This window comes from Haliotis cracherodii, unplaced genomic scaffold (genome assembly GCF_022045235.1).
Source record: "Haliotis cracherodii isolate W230 unplaced genomic scaffold, xgHalCrac1.p SCAF_34, whole genome shotgun sequence".
In the NCBI taxonomy this organism is placed as follows: Eukaryota; Metazoa; Mollusca; class Gastropoda; order Lepetellida; family Haliotidae; genus Haliotis; species Haliotis cracherodii.
The window spans coordinates 2130180-2155101 of NW_027266291.1; the positions used below are offsets into that span (position 1 = coordinate 2130180).

Below are 24922 nucleotides of genomic sequence, written 5' to 3' on the forward strand. Positions count from 1 at the left end.
ACACCACATTCAGTCTTAATCTTCCACGATGTCATTTCCGTTAATCTGCCTCTAAGCAGTCTGTCCTCAGAAGCTGGAGTGATCAAAAGGTGTACCTACCTTTCTAGACTGCAGATTTGGACCCTGACCACCCCACCCACCCCTTTTCTTTCCTTAGAAGTAGGGAAGGCTATTGGATTATGATAGTTTGCACTGCCACTATGGAACCTAGGGAGTGTATCCCTCCCAGGTCCTGCTGAACACCACCTTAGTTAAAGTTGCTAAAAGTGAGTCCCATTGACAGAGTGAGTGAGTATGGTTTTACGCCGCTTTAAGCAATATTCCAGCAATATCACGGCGGGGGGACACCAGAAATGGGCTTCACACATTGTGCCCATGTCAGGAATCGAACCCGGGTCTTCGGCGTTATGAACTAACGCTTTAACACTAGGCTACCCGACCACCCCCCCCATTGATGCAAGTATAGTTGATGCATCTATTTATTAGCCATTCCATCACCGTAGCTTTAGCAACATCTTTGTCTGAGAATGTCCTGCAGGAGATGAAGAGTCTCTTTTACGTCTCCTGAGGTTCTGAAGCTTTCAGGTAAAACTTGGGAGCATGGATTGGACACAGTAGTCAGGTCTGGGTGGTCCCCTGACGGTGCTAAGGCTGGAATTGTAATCCAATCTTTGGCGTGCATCAGCGTTGAAAAATCTATGGGGGTGGATTTCAGACACTCTGGTGCTATTGTGACCATGGCAAGTAAAAAGACCTTGGTATTCGGATCAAAATTGTTTTGGAAAGAGGTTGATATGGTTCTATTAACAGTCCTGAAAACACACACTGAAAAAATCCCTTTTGGGAAGATTCTCATCTTCCATAAAAATTACCTCATTAGTCTATTGATTGATGTTATCCAGTAGAACACTTCTTGATGTTACGACCATTCTGTTGTCACTGTCTTTCCTCAGTGAGAAAAGATGTCTGCTTGGATATTCAGTATCCATTGAATATGTCTCACATCCTTCTGGCAAATGATGGAGTCTCCCAAGGTAAACAATCTTGTAGTCTACATCAAAAGGGAGCTGGATTTGGATCCTCCTTGTTACGGAATGTAAACTAGGACTGTGGTGTTGTCCGTGGCAAATTAGGAATGAGGAGTGAGATAGTCAAGCTTTCCACTACCAGAGAGCATGGAATATTACCTTCTGTAATTGGATGTGTCTGTGAACAGGTAATGCTAGGTGATTGACGTTCATAACATGACCTCTGATGTTCCACCAATGGATATTCTGAATCAATTCATGAGGTCAGGCCCAGCTAGGGATCGATTCACCTTGCACAACTGACAACCTTCCCAAGCATTGGGTATAAACAAAGGAGAATCGACTACATGTACCTGACTTGTGTGTACCTGACTGAGCATCGGTCAAGCCCAAGCTGATGGGATCAATTGTCGAGAGTGTTACATCTATCATTCTACACTACAGATAGAGCGCATTGGATGCTAAATACCATGGAGGTCAAGCCAGACCTGTGTTTTGACAGCAGGCATCTAATGCATCCCATCCTAATGACTGCAGGGGTAAATACACCCAAAATCGAAGTAAAGAATTGACTGAGAATCCCCAAAGGCATAAAGATATACAACTAGGACAAGTAGTTACCCCTAGTGAGCCTGTGCTATGGATGATTTGGGCATCCTAATATATCGAACATAACAGCCTGATGACCACCGGCCTAGAGTCTTGATCAGATGGTCTGGAATATTAGCTGTAGAAGCGGAGGTAGCCGCACCAATACGAAATGAGTGACCGTTGTATTTCTCTTGGTCATATCCTGCCATAGACAAGGTTTGTTTTAATTTTTGAATAAAGAAAGGCCTGATAAGGGGAATATTCTGCTCATCAACAAACAAAGGATTATGCTGAGCAGCTCCCATGGCCCCCCCTACAATGAATAAATTCCTGTAGACAACGGACCGGACAATAAGATGTTGGAACTGCATGGATGGACAATGTTATACCCCTGCGAAAAGGATCAGTCTTAGACAATTTAAGTGTCAAATCAAACAATGTACAATCTGGTCGAAACAACAGAGCTGAGAGACAAATGAATTTTGTATCAAAATGGTCACAAGTAAATTCTCCCCCACGGAGAAAGCCCCCAAAAGCGACTGAACACACAGTCCTCATCAAAGGTGAAAATAGACCTTTCTCTAGGGTGATCCAAATCTGCTCTAAAATGTCAACAGTAAATGGTAGTCGTACACTTCGGTTAACACCATGTTCTTTCTTGATTGCCTTCATGATTGTTTCTACTCGTAGCAGATTCCTAGAACACCATGGATTCGGCACATTATGCCTCAGATAAGTGAATCTCACTCCACATAGATAACACTTGATAGTCGTATAACGTAAATGTAGTCTGTGATGGCAGTGGGCTACAAACAATAACAATGAATCTTCCCACAATGGAGGTAACACACAGGGCTGCCACACAAACCCGCACATAGCCATGAAGGTTAAAAAGGCTTGAACCCCTGCTCTGTATACAGCCCTCGTGGCTTTTGACACAGCTTGCGACCACAAATCATCTAAGTCTGGACTGGCGGTAAGGTGAGCTGACACAGATGTAGACATGTATCTAGTGCAGTTTTGGCATTTGGAGCTAGTTGTCGGAACTTGGTCATCTGGAAGCGAGATCATGAGGCATCACCAATATGGTTAACTCTGCCAGGTATATGTCGGGGCCCGAATACAAAATAATATTTGGCACCAGTTAATACAAATTTCCTTAACAGACACATGATGAATGGAGATTTAGAACAACATTTGCAAAGTATGTCAACAGTAGCCATATTGTCACAATGAAATCTGATACTCTTGTTAGTCCATAGCTTCCCCCAGATTGCAGCCGCCATAACGATAGGGTAAAGTTCGAGTAAGGCAATGGACATGTCATCTGTGGTAGCTGGCAGTAAGTCAACCGGCCATGGAGCAGCAAACCATTTACCCTGGAAGAAAGCTCCAAAACCAACAGATGCAGCAGCATCTGTGTACAGGTCCAATTGAGGGGCTGCGATTAGGTCTTCCATGAAAAACGACCAGCAGTTCCAATCGCGTAAGGATGTTCTCCACATATCAAAATCTAGACAACATTGTTTGTTCAAAGTGACCCAATGACGTAGATGTTTCACAGAGTGGGCCAGTTGTAGAAGGTAACTGATGAATGCCCTACCCACAAGAATGATCTGCATAGCAAAATTTAGAAGACCAATAATGCTGAGCAGCAGTTGCTTAGTGACTTTTTTTGCATCTTGAATAGTTGCCATGATGGAGACGATTCTTGCCACTTTCTCAGTGGGTAGACGAGCTTCCATTCTATCAGTGTCCAAAATAATCCCAAGATACTCCAAACATGTGACCAATCCGACCGTTTTATGAGGGACGGGGGGGATATTCAGTTCCGAGAACAGACATTCTAGTTTGTTCATGGTACTATCATGGTATAACATTTATACTAAGTTATCCTATAATAATTAGATCTACATCAAGTACTTTTATGAGCTATAATGGTGTAATATTTATACATCATTTCATATTAATATAGTTTAGCAAGTAATACTTATCAGGTAAAATGCATATATAAAATATCAGTAGTTTCAGTTATAGCTTTTTAGATAGATGCTAGCCTAAGGTAATGGGAGCGCATCTTCTAGACATACTATTCAATAAGACAAGGGTTACTTCTACATAGTTTAATAGATTTGAAGCTTTTAGATAAATGCTAGCCTAAGGTGTCAAGATCCCATCCTGCAGATAAAAGATATGTCTACATAGTCTTATAGATTACCTTGAACTATTTTATTTAAGTAAATCTGTCATCACCCAAATTAGAATAACATTCAGCAATAACTTAAAATTTGACTCATTAAGGATTAGCCCCCATACAAGCTCGTCTATAGTGTCACCATAATCTCTTTCAAAGCATCCAGTAAATATGTCTACAAGATTAGTGCCAGTCCAACAGGATTAACAGGATTAAGTATTCCCCTCTGTCTAGCCATTCATTTAGCATAGGGCACAACCCATCGTGTATCAACCGATCATATTCCATTTTATTGTTCTAAATTTTGTGAAATACATACAGTAACCTCTTGTTAGGACAGAGAAGGGGTTTGACTCTCTTACAAAGCAGACCGCTCTCCCACAGCCCAGAGGGTTGTACCGACTCTCTGTGGCACCCTCACCTATTCTCTAAGATGATGTAAATTGCTAATTGTTAATTGTTCTTGTAAATAAAATTGTGATTAGTCTCCTGTGACTCTGGCTCTTTGCTGACTTATTCCCCCAAGAAATCCAGCACGCCATTTGGAAGGTAGCACGCCCAGGAACTAACTACAACCAGCTACAAGAACCCATTGGAGGACATGTCCAACCGTGATATCTGATGGAATAATAAGCAAGCTGCATCTACCTCTGACCTCAACGCTGGATTAAAGACAACCAACTCCTCCAAAGACACCAACAAAGGAAGAAAAAGTCTTCAAATATTGTAAGTAGAGCATTACATTGTTGAATTCTTGTCTTTCTTTAATTTAGTACGGTACATACTAATAGGTGTCATGGCAAATATGGAGTCTGGTATGGAAAGTAACTTTGAAAGTGAAATTCCAACAGTGTCTTTAGTTATGCCCCTTGCCAAAAGTGTAATTCAGGCAAAATTTGGCACAAAAACAACAAATTGTTTAGTAGATACAGGGGCATCCATTTGTTGTATTTCGTCTGCTCTTCTTAGCACAGCTTTTGAAAACCTTACTCTTGGAAACTCACCCTTTCCACAGGTTAAAGGTGTTGGTGGCGAATTGCATAAAGCGTTAGGTTCAGCTGTGTTAGATTTTGTCATTGAGGATCAGGAAATTTCTCAAACATTCCATGTTCTGCCTACACTACCAGAGGCAGTGCTTCTAGGTGAGAGTTTCCTTGATGACAATGATGCAGTCTTAGATTATAGCTGTCATTCCTTGATACTTAACAACAGCACCTCAGATAGGCAATATATCAATTTCATAGCCAATTCAGTGCATGAGATTAGTGGATTAGCAAAAACAATAGATCAGATTTACATCCCCCCTCAGAGTGAAATTCATTTCAAAGTTAGACTATCAGAGGTCAAAGAGGATTCCCTAATCCTCATTGAACCCATTGCTTCCCTCACTGCTCATTCTGAAGTAGCAGGTGGTAGAACTCTTTCCAAAGTGAAAGGCAAAACTGCTACATTTAGGCTTATGAATCCCTCCCAAGAAGAAAAGGGACAAGGGTACAGTTGTAGGCAAATTTAGTTACATTGACAAAGACTCTGTTTATGCAATCGACTCTGACCAACCAATCATAAGTACCGTTAACACTGACAATGAGAAGAGAGACAGTGACACCAGGGATTATGTTAAAATTGTACAAGAATTAGGATTTGATTTGACCAATACACAACTGACTCCAGACCAACGACACAGACTACTTAGATTTTTGGGACAAAATAGAGACATGTTTTCAACGAGTCTTGCAGATTTAGGAAAGACTTACATGCACCAACATATCATTAACACTGGCGACCAACCACCCGTTAAGTGTAGACCATATCGCCAATCTCCTCATCTCCAAAAAGTCACTGAAGAACTTATAGATGATTTTCTGAAGTATGATTTGATCGAGGAGTCTACTTCTATGTATTCAGCTCCTATTATCCTCGTCAAGAAACGTGATGGCTCATATAGATTTGATTGTGACTACAGAAAGTTGAATTCTGTCACTTTACCAATGTCATCTACATCTACATTGATGATTTGATAATTTACAGCAAAAACTTTGAAGAGCATCTCCAACATTTGGAGCAAGTATTTTACTATCTGAAACAGGCAAAATTAACACTAAAGCCATCCATATGAAATTTTGCAACGGACAAAGTTTCTTTTCTGGGTCATGTTTTATCATGTGGAGGTGTTCAAGTTGATGACAAAAAGATTGAAGCAATTAGAACCTTTCCAGTGCCCAAATCACAAAAGCAGATTCGCTCCTTCTTAGGTCTCACAAATTTTTACAGGAAGTATGTGAAAAATTATGCTCACATAACGCTTCCACTGAATGCTTTGCTAAAGAAGCATTCAGAGTCAGAAGTAGGAAAGAAACCAAAGTTCCAATGGTCACTTGAGTGTAATCAGGCATTCAACACACTCAAACATGCTATGAGTAATACACCTGTTCTGGCTTATCCAAATTTTGATAAAAGAATTTCTTCTCGCAACTGATGCCAGTGATATGAGCATAGGTTTTGTTTTGAGTCAAAGATATGAGAAAAATAATGAAGATCCAATAGCTTTTGGTGGTAGAGCTCTTAATGGCAGCGAAAAGAACTGGAGCATTACAGAAAAGGAAGGCTTAGCTCTAGTTGAAGCCATTAGATCCTTTCGTCCATACCTTGCAAATTCCAAATTCACAGTCTACACTGATCATATAGCATTGAAATGGCTGAAATCCATCAAGGATGCCCCAGGTAGGTTAGGGCGATGGTCTTTGGAACTTTCTACCTCCACTTTTGACATTGTTTACCGCAGCGGCAAAGCCAAAGAGGAATGCCGATGCTCTCTCACGTACGGAATATGAGGAAAATATTAACTGTAATGATCAGTAACTTCAACTCAGCAAATCAAATCAACTAACAGTACCACAATATTGCCAAACACTCATTCACCCACACAGGTCACACAGACAAGTCAGACTGAGGATATTTGCACACCTATTGTCAATCACTTAGAATCAGACACACAGACAACACATTGGTCAGTCACCTTTGAATATGAAGAGGATTATCAGTCAGTACCAGTTAATATTGTCGCAGCATTACATGCTACAAATGCTGATGTTGCTCAAGACACACTGGTTGAAGTAAGTATAAAAGAACATCCAAATTTACGTCACCTACAAAGGATTTGTCCAGATTTCATCCAAATCTTTGACTACAAAGAGGATGATGTCCTACCACAAAATGAAAAGGATCGTCAAAAGATTCTTATTGAAGCCAATACTTTTGAAATTGATGAAGGCATCCTATACATATTCGTTCCACAAAGACAGAAAGGCCATGCAGACAAGTTCATTAAACAGCTGGCAGTCCCAAGAACCCTCAGGAATCAAGTCCTCCAATCCTATCATGACTCAGAGTTTGGTGGTTGCCACCACGGGAAAGAAAGGATGCACAACACCATGAGACCTAAGTACTACTGGCCCAAAATGTACAGCGATATTGCTACTTATGTCCAGACATGTGAGGTTTGTCAACAGACCAAGAGGCACTACCATGGCAAGAAGGCGCCACTTCGTCCACTACCTGTAGAAGAGGTCTTCCCCCGATGGCACGTTGACATTCTCGGTCCCCTGCCAACAACACCAGACAAGTACAAGTACATCTAGGTCATCACAGATGCATCATCCAGATGGTGTGAAGCCTTTCCACTTGGGACCCAAGAAGCCAAAGAAGTAGCAGATGTTCTCATCAGAGAAATATTTTGTCTGTATGGCGCTCCAAGGACCTTAATTTCAGACAGAGGTCAGAACTTCATGTCCAAACTCATCAAAGCAATTTGTGAACTTTTGGCAATTAAATTTACCCATACCAGCCCATACCATCCTCAAACAAACAGCTGTGTAGAAAGGCTCAATTCCTATATCAATCAGTCACTAAGAGCCTATTGTAACAAGTCTCAAAATGATTGGCCCCGTTTTATTCCTGGCATCATGATGGCCTATCGGATGGCCCAAAATTCGTCAACACAAAAATCCCCATACGTTATGCTTTTTGGCCGAGAAATGAGAGCTCCACAAGATGTAGCATTAATTCCAAAAGAAAATTTAGGCCACAATAACAAAAGTTATCTTTCAAATTTGCTAGAGGAGCTTGAAATCACTAGAACAATTGCAGTTGAAAACACTGCTCGGGCTAGGGAGGTGTATTCAGAACAATATAATCGAAAGGCTAAAGAACCTGAATTCACCCCAGGTCAAAGAGTTTGGCTTTACTGTCAAAAAGTTGAAAAAGGCCTTTCCAACAAATTAACCAAAAAGTACCAAATTATACCTACAAACTACGCTGAAGTTCTGACGACAAAATACACAAACCACTGGTCTATGCCAACCGTCTGAAGCCATATTTTGATCCTGCTGATCGTCTACAGTATCCTCCAGAACCATACCTCAATGACACAAGTAACACAGATTCAGGAGTCATGGATGACAACGAGGAACCAGTCAATGATACTCAGCTTGACAGCAACAATTCCCCATCAACAAGTTCAACTTACCAGGCTACTGATCAATCACCTCCACAACAGAAAGGTAAGACGGTCAATTCCAAAACAAAGACAGGTACTTCCAGCAACAAGAGTCCGAAGCAAAAGACCCCAACAAAGAAGAAAAACCCTGCTCCAAGTACAGCAGAAAAACCTGCCAGTCCCAGTACAACAATGACGAAGGAAAATCATGCTCCAATCAAGCTAGATGAAAAAGCAAACAAAGGGAAAAGAGGAGTGAATAGTAAGTATCACCAGCCAAAATCCAGAAAACAACTTGACGAAGGCCAGGTACAACCTCCAAGTCAGAGTCCAACATCAGGTAATCAAACCCAGGATATCCCTCACAGGTTTTCAATCCAGAGGACATCCACTCAATTGTAAGTTCCAAGAGAGCAAATGGCAAAATCTACTACAGTGTGAAATGGAAGGATCCAGAAAGAGGAAACACATGGGAGTATGGCAGCAGCATTCCGGACTCCATTCGGAGAGAATTTCACCTCAAAAGAAGTATGTCAGGAAAACGACGAAAATTGTCCACTGAAGAATCATAAGTTTTTCGACCAAAAGGAATCGGCACCAGACAATAAATCAGTAAATGTTCTGTCAGGGAATGTGGAGCAAGGGAACACCAAGCCATGCATAGAATTAGATGTCAAACTATATCCGTTTATTCCAAAATACCTACGAAAAGTAAAGGGTCATTTAATAAAGAGAGTTATGGGCATTGAAATCATTCAAGGAGACTGCTTTGTCAAGACCTCACATACCAACAACAAAGATAATCACGATTACCAAACACACTATTTTGAAAGTGTTCCTCCCCACCTCATACAGCGCTACCTTGATGACAGCTGGAAGGATATCTCTAAGTGGTCTTGTGGAGAAGATAATCCTCCATATGATCCAGATGAACTTCCAATTTATAAATCCAAAAGGGTTATTTTTCTAGATAAAGACTTCGGAAACATCAACACCTTTTACTACCGTGCTACAACCACATACCATAGGCCCCATCTACCATACCAGGATCAACTCACCATATATACCTGTAGATACCAAATGAACATATTCTTGACAAAAATACAAAATCTCCTGAATAAACGGTGCAAAACACAAAACAGCTATTAGCGGTATCTTGTTATGTTTATTTGTGTCAAGTCTTTTCACTTTGGGTCACCAGTTTCTCCAGTTGGGAACAAATGGCATCAGCCTGATCATCTGAGTTATTTGTATCACAACAAATTTTGAGCACTGACCTGATCAGCCAATCTCAAAAGCAAAGTGAAACGAACCAAACCAAAGAAAACCTTATCGCGAATCAAAATGAGTTAAACCAAAAGCGAATCAAACCGTATTGAACCGAACAGTATCGCGAATCGAAATGAAATAAACCAAACAATACCGCGAATCGAAATGAAACCGAACCGTATCGCGAATTGAAATGAAATGAACCAAACCAAAGCAAACCATACTGCGAATCATACCGAAGCAAATCAAACTATATAGCAAACCGGATGAAACCGAACCGTATCGCATTGAACCGAATTGAAACGAACGAAAATCGAAGCGAAATGAAGCGAAACAAAACAAACCAAATTGAAATATAACAAACCTAACAACTGAGATGAACCAAAACAAAGAAAAGGCAAACCAAAAAGTTATGAAAACTAACAAATAATTCTAAAAAGGATATACATAAGTTCTAACACTCTACTTATTGTATACCTTATTAGTGTAATTAGTCACTGCACTTGTTAAGTGCACATGCACATATATGTATAAAGCATCTAATGATAGTATCCAAAAATAGGATATTTTTTCCATGATACACTTTTGTACTTTGCCACCAATACCTTCCTGGTCATGACACCATTTCGTAATGCATGTGTACTTAATAATGTAACGATATTTTTTTTTACATCATAATTATCATATTTGTTTTATTTTCTAGTTATTACAGACAAACTGAGGAAGCATGAATAATTTTTATATATGACATATTATTTGAACATGCTAACTCTCTTTTCTTTGTTTTCCATGTAAAACCCCTAAAATGGAGAATGGACACAGCCAACTATCCTAAAACCTCAAACCAGGATGTGGAACTCAAGGCCTCCTACATCACCCACAAACCACCAGTACAGTGTGCCAAGACAAGCCAGCTCCACATCCAGATTCCCTGATGACAGCAGAAAGAACTTTTACATTATGATTCCTTATATCAAAGAGACTCTATAATAATTGTTATTTACCATACTACCAGTTTAACTTAATACATTGTCCATCTAGGCCATAATTATTTTAATTTTTAGACGTTTGGGGTCCAAACTTTTTCAGACGGAGGGGAAGTTATCATGGTATAACATTTATACTAAGATATCCTATAATAATTAGATCTACATCATGTCCTTTTATGAGTTATAATGGTGTAATATTTATACATCATTTCATATAATTATAGTTTAGCAAGTAATACTTATCATCAGGTAAAATGCATATATAAAATATCAGTAGTTTCAGTTATAGCTTTTTAGATAGATGCTAGCCTAAGGTAATGGGAGCGCATCTTCTAGACATTCTATTCAATAAGACAAGGGTTACTTCTACATAGTTTAATAGATTTGAAGCTTTTAGATAAATGCTAGCCTAAGGTGTCAAGATCCCATCCTGCAGATAAAAGATATGTCTACATAGTCTTATAGATTACCTTGAACTATTTTATTTAAGTAAATCTCACCTATATTAGAATAACATTCAGCAATAACTTAAAATTTGACTCATTAAGGATTAGCCCCCATACAAGTTTGTCTATTGGGCATTAAGGATTAGCCCCAACACAAGCTCATCTATAGTGTCACCATAATCTCTTTCAAAGCATCCAGTAAATATGTCAACAAGATTAGTGCCAGTCCAACAGGATTAACAAGATTAGGTATTCCCCTCTGTCTAGCCATTCATTTAGCACAGGGCACAACCCATCGTGTATCAACCAATCATATTCCATTTTATTGTTCTAAATTTTTGTGAAATACATACAGTAACCTCTTGTTAGGACAGAGAAGGGGTTTGACTCTCTTACCAAGCAGACCTCTCTCCCACAGCCCAGAGGGTTGTACCGGTTGCTAATTGTTAATTGTTCTTGTAAATAAAATTGTGATTAGTCTCCTGTGACTCTGGCTCTTTGCTGACTAATTCCTCCAAGAAATCCAGCACGCCATTTGGAAGGTATTGTTCACCCAGAACAGTCCATGATAGTACTAATGCCTTGTTCCAAATCCTTATCCACAGTCAAAAAATCATCCAAAAGATGCAATATATTGTCAATGTCATACACATGATTGGCAATCTAACACACTGCTGCAGACAGGCCATCAAACATTTTTCCACTGGACCGGCATCCAAAGACCAAGCGAGTGTAATAATAAAGCTGATGATCCCATGATATGCCATGTAAGTTCCATAAAGAAGGGTGAATTGGAAGCATTTTGAATGCATCTGTTATGTCCACCTTACACAGGTAAGCATGTTGTCCCATGACTTTGATAAGTTGGATAGAGTCGTCCACTTTCACATAGTTGAGGGAGAATTGTTCTTTGTCAGTTAATGAGTTCAAACTTTGGTTTTCCACATCATCATTTGGTGCCGAGAGGTCAACAATCAATCACTTCTTTCTGGAATAATTCCCTTCCACGATGCTGATTGGATTTACCGTGTGGTGAGGGAAAGGAGAGTGCATAAATGGACCTATCAAATAGCCTTTGTATAGTTTATCTTGACTGACTGACTGAGTATGGTTTTACGCCGCTTTTAGCAATATTCCAGCAATATCACGGCGGGGGACACCAGAAATGGGCTTCACTATAGTTTATCTTGAATAATGGTGGCTACTGTTTCAGGATTGTTTCGAGCAGATAATAGATTCTTGCAGACAGTAGTGTCAGTCGGTGGACATGTAATGCCCGTGTCAAAACCAAATTTACAACCGTGCAGCAACGACTGAATAAAGGCACGGTCTGGGTGATGAGACAGCCGTTGAGTCAGTTTTTCCACGTCAACAGCAGAAGGGGTCCTGTAAACACGGCTTGAGAGAGCTCGAGAGAGATTTTCTTTACATGTGTTCAAATTGATCCATCCATCCATACTCTCTAACAGCAACACGAGAGAGCAACACTGGTGGACACGCATGGAGTAGCTGATCCTGTGTTGTTCGATTCCCCTATGCCACTAAATAAGCTGAACGGCTGTGACATCGTATGGATAGGGAGCAGATTGTCATGTATTTGACCAGGCAAAGCAAAATTCTTCTGCAAATGTGAATTGTGTGGCACCGTAGCTGGCTGTCTCCTGTCATCCATTTGTGTCCCAGCGTGGCCACAGTATGCAGTAACTTGTTCACGGTACCCACAATCTGGGCAAGTGTTGTGTCACTGTGTGCCTCGTTCACTGTCGTGTTAGGGGGCACCGTATCCTCATGAACTACTGACGTGCTAGCTCTGGCTGACGACCCGTCCTACGATGCTGACCTTCGTCTGTCCATCCTATTGTTACGGTGTTGGAGGTTTTCTGAGTAAAAGGTTTGGTATTGAGCAAGTGTCAACCCCACGGGAGGCTTAATATCCAACACTTCTTCGATGTAGGCACAGATACATCCCGTAGTCCATCTTCATGGAAACACATCATACAGGCAACTATCGACTGTACTTATAGGGATCGCTGGACTGTATCCTCTTCGACATCGGGTGCAGCCATGTTTGTTGTGACTGAAACGTCTGGATCCTTGCACATACTTGCTGCTTCACAGTGCACAGTATCATGCCTGGATATCCTGCTTGACGTTTGCGTTTGCTTCTGAAGGGTTTTAGGAGCCATACTGACTTACGCCGGAGAGAAACTGGAACACTTGATTCTTACTATTTGCTCGTACGTACGGGAGCAAAATTGCTTGTCATTGTTTACGAAACATGTACAAGATGGCTGACATTGAAGCACTGTTGTGCATGCTCGGAAAGAGGCATGCTGGGAAGTTGCCTTATCTAAGTTATTATAAATAGCATCACGCATGATACATGTCTGTATTACTGACGTTGTCTTACTGTAGATTATTATAGTAATATTAATACATAACCGATGGTTAGTGTTACACTTATCTGGTAATAAACTGCAAGAAGATTGTATTCTGGCTAATAATGCTGACTTTATGTTTATCTAATAATGAAACCATAAAATATAATTAATGACGTGCTAATACCAAACGCTGTTGGAATCCCAACATAAAAATATACTTGTATGCTACATTTTGAACTCGGAAGATATGCGAAAATAACGACATAGCAGTTTAACTTATCATTATGAACTAACTCAATATACATTCAGCAACAATGAACATACCAAACAACTGATGCATTGTCCGACTGAACCACTGATGTATTATTGCTAACACCATCACTTGAACCAATAGTTGTTGACCCATGAGATTCTGTTCTGCGGATAAATGCCCTGCCACATGCTGATCTAACAAGTGTGCTTTCCATTCTTGTTCAGAGGTGATGATGAAAGGCAGTGCCTTGGTGTGAACGGCTCCACATACAGCCATTCAAGCCCTTCTCACACCAAGGCACTGCCTTTCACTGATCCAGTCACTCTGATGTATCAATTGATATCGTCAGGTGTCTAACTGTCACAGCTATAGCAGTATGTAAAATAATCAAAGTGCACGAAACAGCTCGCGTTGAGTCAGTCTGTTCTGATTCCAGCATAACCAGGTTTGTTACAAACCAGAGAAATTACCGACACATGAAATGCAAATCCCCACGGTGCTGGAGAATACTGTAAACTACAGTTATAACGAACTCAAAGGGACTACTAATTTTAGTTTGTTATAACCACAGTTCGTTATTAGCATATATACAGCATAACTACAGCAAATAGTCAGGACAAAAAAAGTAAGTCTGTTATATCCATCAGTTTGTTATATCTGTCAGTTCATTATAAACGTAGCTTTCTCTACTTCATTCTTGCTGTTCACATGGTCAGAGCTCCATACAGTGAGAACTGTCTAGCAGCTACAAAGTTGTATCCCGAGTTCCATGAAATAACAGTGTACATGCAACAAGTGTTTTTTCCTTCCTTTTTTTAGTTATTTAGATTATTTATTTCCAATTTCTGTATACATCGTGTTATCTTCAATATAAGTTTGGTTGGTTGGTTTGTTGTTAAACGCCGCACTCAGCAATATTCCAGCTATATGACGGCGGTCTGTAAATAATCGAGTCTGGACCAGACAATCCAGTGATTAATATCATGAGCATCGATCCATGCAGTTGGGATCGATGACATGTATCAACCAAGTCAACGAGCCTGACCACCCGATCCTGTTAGTCGCCTTTTACGACAAGCATGGATTGCTGAAGACCTATTCTACCCCGGAATCTTCACGGGTCTTCAATATAAGTAGTGTTACAACATGTTATATGTTACAATACAATACATGGTTCATATAAAATCAGTATACAAGGTTTTGTGCAGTGACAACAAAATTAATTGAGTACAATCAAAGTTAATGTTTATTATATACAAGACATGGCATAAGATGACTGACTCTGTGTTAGAAAGGTAACTTAACCTGTAGGTAAGCAGTATAAAAAGGCAGCCCTGCGGGCTGCATAAGTAAATTTGAAATATATATGAAAATGATTTAGAAGCCTGCAGGTAGATGTAAAAAGGTTGCCCTGTGGGCAATGTAATTTAGAGACCCTGTGGGTCAGTATAAAGGGTGATACCCTGCGGGTATGAGTAAAATGAAAACCAGTAGAATGGATGAAACCCTGCCGGTATGAGTGAAAATAAAAATACTTTGGGGCCTGCAATCCATATAATGATAGTTTACAGAATGATTGACTTGCAAAGCCCAAAGCGAGGTAAAAACCGAGAGCCCCCAAAGTGATATTTACTTTGTTGTATCCTCCTTTTTAGAGCGGAGGAAATGGTGTGTATGTGTGGCAGTGAATCCAAGGGTACATCCCTGTGTAGCTGTCTGAGAACATCACAACTTGCTCCTGTGGCTTGTCTTGACTCCTCTCTGGGGTTGTCGTTGTCACTGGTGGTGGTAAATGTACATGTAGGAGGTTGTAATTGTTGTCCCAAGTTTGTGACGATAGACTTCAATTCAGTGATCTCCCTTTGTAATGAAAACACTGTCACTGTATTTTCTGTGGCACTAGCAGAATTTATCAAAGCAAAATCCTGTGAATTGTGTCTCTGTAGCAGCACATCACCGCCTTGATCTTGACTGACTAGAGCTGTTTGAGAGATCATAGCGGTGCTGTTGGTTCCTGTCATCCCCCTCAGATTTTCATTGTAGAGCTGCATTTATGTCCGTCTGGACCAGGAAGTGGGCACATTGACACCCATATCTGTCAGACTTGTCGAAAATCAGCTGCTGTCAAATATGGAGAGCTGTTTACATTACTGTGAGAGGAAGCTGGGCTAGATGCTTTGCCACCATCGTCGCCATTGTTGTTTTCATTCAGGTCAGAGGTCGTATCCTGGTTAAATCTTTGTGTTCAATTAGATCTGGCTACAGAGCGCGTCTGTCAGCCATAAAAACGATACGATAAAAACAAACAGCTGTACCGCATACATACCACGACAGGATGGCAAAGGATTGTTGTAGATGACTGTGATTTGTAATGACAGCTGAGGGAACAAGGGAAACAAGCTAAACGACATTGAGGCTCTTGTTGTTAATATAGATAAACAAAATGACATTACATCTGTAATACTGAGCATGCTCTGTAGAAAAAATATTGCATTCTGGGATAGAAAATAGTAACTTGATACAGAGAAGAAATGTGATCATTCACGGACGATTCTAAATGATAAATGACAACTGGAAATAAAGGAAAAAAACCTTCCATAGGTGACAAATATATACATCTGTTGTGTAGACATCCATGTTAATAACAGGTAAAGGTGTTGATCACTGCACAATTTTTTTTACAATAAAAATAGACATATGTATACATGCAGCAAGTTCCCTGTAGAATGCATAAGCAAGATGATCATACTGCTGAAGGTTCCAACAAACAATCCTGCCAATCCTCATTCTCTATCTAGCAATGTCTATCTTCAGAAGGGTAACATTCCTAATCCTGATAATCAATCATTCATCGATCTTCTGGTACTGATACATTGAACATTAATATAACTACAATAACAATAACTTATGATGACAGTATCGATATCAAGGGTATCCCGGACATGATCGTCCCACATCACCCAAACATAATGGTGAAGGTTTGGCCAACACTGGTGCCAATCCTCTCTGTTTGATCGGTGTAGGTTCAAGATCGGCTGAATGATTCCTTGGTGAGGGTTGATAGTACTGTAGTGATCTTATGTTTCTGGAGGTCTTCGGAAAAGTTTGAGTTGGTCGTTCCGTGGATGACTGCGGGAGGCCCTCTAATTGAAAAGTGTTGTCAGCCATCGTTGTAAGTAAACCAGGTCGAGTTTCTAGCTCAATGCAGTATAGACCCATATACTGACTTGACAAACTTACAACCCTTGTACGTGAGTATATAACAAGGTTTGTGAACTCGAGATATAACAAGGTTTGTGAACTCGAGATATCGTTTTCACAACAGTGGCACTACAAACATACCAAATGTTCTTGGGAAAAGGTTTTTCCGAAATCGTCGACTGCTCGACATTGCTGCCACGCCGTCGCCGTCGCTTGTTTTCGCTCCAGGACAAGAGGGATTTCTGCTAAAGTTGAATGAAACTTTCGCACTTTGAAATGGGTGGAAGTCTTCTTCGCCCGGTCAGTACTGTACCGTGTGACTTTGTTAGTAGTTATTTCTTTTCACGGCCGGTTCCGTATCAGCTGGTAAATTGATAGTTCACCGCACGTAGGAAACTGTGTGCGTTGATGAAGTGCTGACATTTTCTTGGCAGTGCACAGTATTTATCATTAGGAAACAGTAGCTTGTCAGAAATTCATGTTCTTATTTAATTTTTGACCTTTTCACATGCATAGCTGTGTGTGACAGTTGGTGATAGCTTGCAACGGATGTTTGTTTACATTGCCTCACGAGTGTCACCTATTTTCATCAAGTTCGTGAGTTTGTATATGTCATTACAAATATTATAGGGGTCTATTGTAAGGGGAGATAGGAACAGTATTGTTTTATTTATTAGAATAAAGGGTATTTTGTTAGTCTAGACAAAATATTGTAATTTTGCTATTTGCTCTTTGTGATTTTATAAAGCATTCTATGCATTCACTGTCGGAAGATGGAGAATAAGGAGTTGAGAGTCAATTATGTCACTAGGTCTGAACCATGTGAAATCCAGGGGATTGATAAACCACTGGTGCAGAAGATCATAAACATTATAAATTCGGAGGGAAATCTGATCCTGATGATATCAGCAGTTTAGAGGAATTTGATGACAGTGACGAGGTCGTGAGCCAGTTAGATTATGCCATAAACCCCGCCCATGGCAACAGGCAAAGGAACCATACACAGAGGACAGAGGACAGAGGACAGAAGCTTCACATGTGCAACAGACGGAGACCAATCCAAATGACTGGGCGCAGGAGGGTGGAGATGACCAGACCCAACGGGGAATGGCACAGAACCAGACACATCTAGGGGGCGGGAAGTTATGGAGAGACTATTGGACCACCAGAAAAGCTTTGCTGAGGCCAGGACAGTAAATCATCAGAGGTGCTGGCAGCCCAGGCTGAATCTCGCTTGCAGATGAGTTGGGAACAGATGAACGAGATAGTTAAGGCCCAGAGTGAAGCTGGCTCGGGGATAGTTGAGGATTGGCTAAATTGGCTCCAACACTACAAGGCCTGGGCAAGAGTAACTCGATATCGTTATCGATCTGTAGATCCTAGTTTAATGTTGATCCCTTGGAGAGGGGTATCCATGACCATCGGTCGATTCCATATGGAAGTTATGATCCCTTGACTGAACATGTCGATCCTCTGAAGAGGGGTTCCTATTTCAACCAGTAGATCCTTGTCGATGTTGATTGGTCAAGCCTTGTCGATTTTGATCCTGAAGAGAGGGTGGTGAGGTGAAATGGGGTTTAACGTCGCGTCCAAGATTATTGCACTTATATAGCGACGTGCATGTACGTGTATGTGTTTGTGTGGCTGCTTGTACTAGTCCGGACTGATGCCGATTTATAGTGCTAGCTCACTGAGATACCATGCCGCAGTTTAACATGAATACCCCACTCAGACACAGTATACTGACTCCGAGCCGACCAGTCCTTGTTTTAGCCCCTTATTGCCGAGCGCCAGACAGGGTAACAACAAGTACCATCTTTTAATGTCTTTTGGTATGACGCGGTCGGGGATCGAACCCCGGACCTTCCGCTCTCCGGGCGGACGCTCTACCACTAGACCACGGAGGCGGTCCCTGAAGAGAGGGGTATTGATGTCAGTCAGTTGATCCTTGTCTATGTTGGTCACCCATGAATCAGGTGGAGAAAGAACCATTGTTTGTGGTGACTGCCATGGTGATGACTGTGATGTTTGGGTGAGGTGTTTTTTCAAGCTGGACACTTGTTTTAGGTTGTTTCCACACCAGGATTGAAGAAGGATGAACTGCATAGTGTGAGGTAGGAAAAGTTTAAAAATACAGGTCCTTCAATACAACTGCAGAGGTGGTCAAATTGAAAATCAGATTAAACCTCTTCAACAAATTCATTATTGTAAGAAACAAGCATGTAAAGCTTCAGCTTCATTAGTTAGCATGGTCAAAGTGGAAAGGTCATCTTTGGTGGCAACAAGCATGTGACAATACTCCATTTTTGTACAAAGTGTAATCAAAATCGATCAACAGTTGGAACTTGATAATTTTCAGTATACAGTCAAGTCACGTTAATTCGTCATCGATGGTTGCATATGATTATGTCGGATTAATGAGTATGTCTGATAAACAAAATTTAGTAGTATCAACGTTTGTGATCGAAAAATTGTACAACTACCTGATAGATAAGGATTCAAACACGTAATAAAAAATATAAAATAAATATTCATATTGTTATGTTACATTGTGGGTGGAATATGTTTTCTAATCTTGCAACCTCTAAAGATTAACACAAAACAACTGTTACGGACTGTATGACCGATTCAAAATACTTTAAAAAGCATAGTCTTGAATGGAAGTCGCAACTTTGAAACTGGTACCCAAAGCTTAAGAAAGCTGCTTTCTAAGTGGCTAACGTCGACTTCCTGTTGGTCATTTCATTGGTAGGTCATAGTTCTCGAAAGGTTGTTCTGACGTGACCTGTAATGGGATGTCCTCGTCGATAGCGAGAACTTGTATCTGATTTTAATAAGATTGTGGTAATCTAAGCATGTGAATTATCCTGTTTTCTTTATTCAAAGCATTAATTGTTTACTGTTAAGCACGTTTATCTCTGCAGCCGTTGTAATATGCAGCTAGCAGCCGATTCGTCTTGCATCAAAACACGGGCTGTGTACTCGCGGGCAGATGACCACAGAGTACGCTGATCACTGTGTCGGATTAATGAGACTGATTAATGAGTGATTTCAGTAATTCGTTGCAAATTAGCTGTGTCGGAGTCAGAGTGCGAGACTGTCGGATTAACAGGTCTAAATAGCACTGATTTAATCAGTTCCCATTATTAGTGTCGGATAAAGCCGATTGTCTGTTATGTTATTTCCCCAATGATTTGCCCAGGCATGAATGCCTTCTGATCTTCGATAATAACTATATCTTCAACAGATTTTATCTACATGATATAGCTATTGAAGCAGTCTTAAAGCAAACCGATAATAATGATATTAGATGCCATTCTTTTAGGAATTGTTTTGGTTTATTATCTTTAGGCACATAAGTAACTAGTCCTTGTTTTTGTGAGATGGATAATTCACCAGTTCTGTATGCAAAATTTAGATTTTACCTTTATCATTCCAAAAGAATCTTAAGAATTCCGCAGTAAACCCATCTGGTCCTGGACTTTTCCCATTTTTCTGATATTTAACTGCTCCAAAGTTCGCCTTCAATTTGTTAAACAACTCACAAGATAGTTTTGGAGTTTACTTCCTTTAAAATATTCTCATGTTGGTCTATAATGTTCCACCCATATTGCCTTAGATCGAACCATTATTCCCAAAGATCTAATTATTGTTATTTCTTCTAAACTAAGAAAAACTATTTCACTAAGAATTGTCAGTTTGATATTGTTGACATTGGTTTCATCCAATTCCTCAGTTTTTTGGTGTAATTTATGTTGTATGTCCATTTGCAACGTTTCACATTTTCTTTTCTGATACGATGAATATTGTGTAGTTTACCTCGGATCATTAGCATGATCATTTCCCATAGGAGCTGATTGTTTATTGAGCATTTGCCTTCTGTACATATATCCTGACTTATCTTAATCCAACTCAGTGAGTGAGTGAGTTAAAATTTAACGTCGCATTGGCATTATTTCAGCCATATAGCGACGAGACCAAGCTAATATATATACAATTTAGTTATTTATGCAATGACATATTTAAAAACAATTTATGAAACATATTGGAGCATACTATATTTAAAAACAATTGTGTAAATTGAACCTATCCAGTGCTGCACTTTTGATAGTCTAAATGTTAATGATATTGGTGAATGATCTGACTTAAACCTAGTTTCTGTTTCTGTCTTTACAATAGATGGGATCATATTGTGAGATACTAAAGGGGTGGGTTGTCTCCATGTGTATCACTTAGCAAATGATTCACAAGCGTCTCCTAAGTCTATTTCAGCTTTAAAGGGGCACTGATCTAACGCAATTCCCTGGGACTGGTTGTTGCCTTTGTTATTGTTTTTTCCCAGTGAGAACCCGGATGTATAGCAGAAATCTAGACTAGTTCGCGACCTCTGCTGCGCAATTCGTAAGCGCATCAGTCACTTTTATGGGGAGTAATAAGGGCGTATGGTCACACTGATCAACAAAATGAAATACAGTTTTCAAGATAATAAGGAAATGTAGGTATATTTGTGGGTAGCATCGGTAATGGTGACGAAGTTTTGATAAGTCACTTGCTTGGTAATTTTGCGATTTTCGTTTACACTATTTTGACGTGCAACACAAAGTAAATATTTCACCTGAGCATTGCTTTTTTATAGTGTGTATAATTTTTTAAATGTCAAAATTTGTAACATTTTCAAATTTATTAAAAGTGACTAAAAAACATATCCATTTGTATTATTATGTTAACAAATTCCAAACATTTTGATGTTTAATGTCACCACCAAGAGACTGAAAATGTTACGTTGAAAAGTACATTTCTATGTTGTTTGGCTTCTAATCCTACATAATAGTCTGTTGTGATGTTTGTAGGCCCTTTTGATCATCTTAATCAATCTGCACAGATTTTTTAGTCAAAATGACATTTTATAAATTGCCTGAGAGAATCACATTTTACAAATTGACGGTAATATATACACGCTTACAAAGGAAAAGACCTGTGAAAACAACGTCTATCTTGCATTGAAGAATTTCCCAACCAAGACGTTGAGAAACAAGAATGAATCGGTTCAAATAAAGGAAAACAAAATGCAAATACCATAATTGCAACCTACCAAATTTATGTGTATAAATTTTAGGAGCTTCCTTGTTCGAGGAATGTATCCGTGAATATCCACACAAAGGAACAATATCCCACTCGTCTGCAGCTGTACAAAGAAACTTATTCGATGTCACGTGTCTCTGTAACAATCAAATATTTTAAAAGATATATGTCGTTTCGGGATATTATAACCCATGTTTGTTTCTCAACTGATCAATCAAAAAATTGTTTCAGGCGTTCACATAGGTGTCATGTCTCAAGGGTCGGCTGAGAAAGCCCATGTGACAACTATTTTCATAACGTCCACGGTTCCTAAAAAATCCATTGAGTGATAGATAACAATGATCAATCAATCAACGTATTATCAGTTAACCCTTTGAATAAAGTATGTTGTTTTTACATCGGCACTTCACGCCATGATATGAGTGTATTCCCTTTGTTTCAATAAACCTAGACATGTAAACACTCACTTTTGACATATCCACTGTGCAAGATAACAGTAATTAATCAATCAACGTATTTTCTTAATCCTTTGATGACTTGGAACGATCCGTTGATTTACAAAAAAAAAGTAAATCAATTGATCATTCACCTCTTGCTGGTCTGCCACGTGCATATTACATAACACACATTTCACCTCACTTCAAACTTGGATTTAGATTGAATAATTACCCCAGACACAATAAATGTCAAATGGGAACCTTTGTAAGGTAATCTAAGTGGTGCTACCACTAATTGTACCCGTAATAAATTCATTAACTGAGCATCAAGTGAATGACAACAAATACACAAGTGTAGGGTTATACCAGAAAACGTGGATGACAACAAGGGAGTAGTAGTCGTATTATCGACGCAATCCGAAATCCGAAAATGCTTTCACTGCATAGATACTTTTTTTTAGTATTAAACTATAACCATTTGGGGTATTTCCAAATCCGATGAGCTCTGCCTTTCTTTTTGTCTGTTTGTTTAGGCTGAAGAAATTAATTTGCATGCTCCCTTTGTCGAAATCTTTATAGATCACAGTTAACTTATCAGTGTTTATGCAAAAATTTGTAAAACAAATATTGCCTCCGGCCTCCAAGTGTATTTAGCTGTCCTTGCAGACGGTAGCCCAGTCTCTGGTCACGCTCAGTTGCGTTGCGTATCATCCGGGTACTCACGGGGGAAAAAACAATAACAAAAGCAACAACCAGTCCGGGGAATTGCGTTAGATCAGTGCCCCTTTAAGTTTCAATACCCTTCCTCGAGCTTTCGGTTACATTTTTGCCATGTGTGTGACATTTCCAGACTCAGGAAGCTGAAATTCAATGCTGAGAACACCTTGGTTGTTTTTGTTGACATTATAAAATTGACTACAAATATAGGTTAGCTACAATGATGTGGTGCTATTTTTAGAGATATATTGCTGGGAACACGTTATCGCTATGAGGAGCTTCGTCATCGAGCTGAACAAAACATACAAGTGAGGTGCATTCAATAAGCCATTTGATGCTGATGCACCAACGCCAAATATTTCCTAAGGAATGAAACACATGCTGTGCATCCTTTCTAGCACATCCCCACATCCTGAGGAGGAGGCATGCCGAGGGACAAAGATGGCAGACAAATGCAAAGAACATTACATTTTGAACATTACATTTTTGACATGGAAGAACTTGCACTCAATGGGGAAGTTTAATAACACCACTTTAGTCATTACATTAATTAAAAGACTTGTCACTTGTTAAAACCAGTAAAATCCAATTATTTTAGCTGCATTTGGAAACCCCTCAAAACATGGGGTATTTTTCTTTCATGTGTCTCTGTGAACAAAGATACATGCATATTAAAAATTTGTATGAAGTTGCAGTTTTGTCCCGATAACGTTTGTATGATTTCTTTTTGTAAACATTTGGCATATATTATTACGCGATATAAACTTTCATTTGTTGAAACTCAAAGAAAATGTAAATTCATAGATTTTCATAGGTGTTTGTCCTTTCTTAAATAAATCTAAAACATTCTCAATTTGTTTTTGTTTTTTACTGCAGTCTACAATATTCAAGCAATATCAAAACAATCGATTTTGGCCTGACAACTTAACCAGTGGTTGATATTGACACCATCCCATGCCGTCAGGGCATTCGTGACTAACTCGTGTTATTCCGGGACAAGCAGGTTACGGAAAGGAGCCAGTGGTGTGTCATATGGTTTCCTTATGTTCTCATAACGCTGAAGCTGATATTTGAGTATGATTCAACCCACCTGAGGCTGACTGTCCCAATCCTGGTTTTGCAGCTGCCACCATCTTCTGTACATCTGTTGAATTGCCACTGTTGCCAAATGTTGCTACTTGTTGGCGCAGCTGTTGTACCAGTTTCAAGGACAGAGACCGACCAGTGCCCTCATAACTGAAAAACATATTCATCTTCTTATACTAAGATGATGGATGGCAGGCAGGCCATCAAGACAAGTAACAGCCACTGGAGGCTACTCACCTACTCACTGGAGGCCATCAAGACAAGTAACAGCCACTGGAGGCTACTCACCTACTCACTGGAGGACATCAAGACAAGTAACAGCCACTGGAGGCTACTCACCTACTCACTGGAGGCCATCAAGACAAGTAACAGCCACTGGAGGCTACTCACCTACTCACTGGAGGCCATCAAGACAAGTAACAGCCACTGGAGGCTACTCACCTACTCACTGGAGGCCATCAAGACAAGTTACAGCCACTGGAGGCTACTCACCTACTCACTGGAGGCCATCAAGACAAGTAACAGCCACTGGAGGCTACTCACCTACTCACTGGAGGCCATCAAGAGAAGTAACAGCCACTGGAGGCTACTCACCTACTCACTGGAGGCCATCAAGACAAGTAACAGCCACTGGAGGCTACTCACCTACTCACTGGAGGCTATCAAGAGAAGTAACAGCCACTGGAGGCTACTCACCTACTCACTGGAGGCCATCAAGACAAGTTACAGCCACTGGAGGCTACTCACCTACTC

At 40.0% G+C, this 24922-nt stretch overlaps 1 protein-coding gene and 1 pseudogene across 3 annotated transcripts in view; both read right to left on the bottom strand.

Annotated features, from left to right (window-relative positions):
* LOC139477706 (RNA cytidine acetyltransferase-like) overlaps nt 1–24922 on the bottom strand; it is a 258360-nt gene that overhangs the window by 91961 nt on the left and 141477 nt on the right. For all 3 annotated transcript variants that reach the window (XM_071260090.1, XM_071260088.1, XM_071260089.1), the window contains one exon: nt 24174–24319. In XM_071260090.1, coding sequence (XP_071116191.1) covers nt 24174–24319 — 146 coding nt within the window. The remainder of the gene's footprint in view (nt 1–24173; nt 24320–24922) is intronic.
* On the bottom strand, nt 1652–2624 carry LOC139477664 (uncharacterized; annotated as a pseudogene).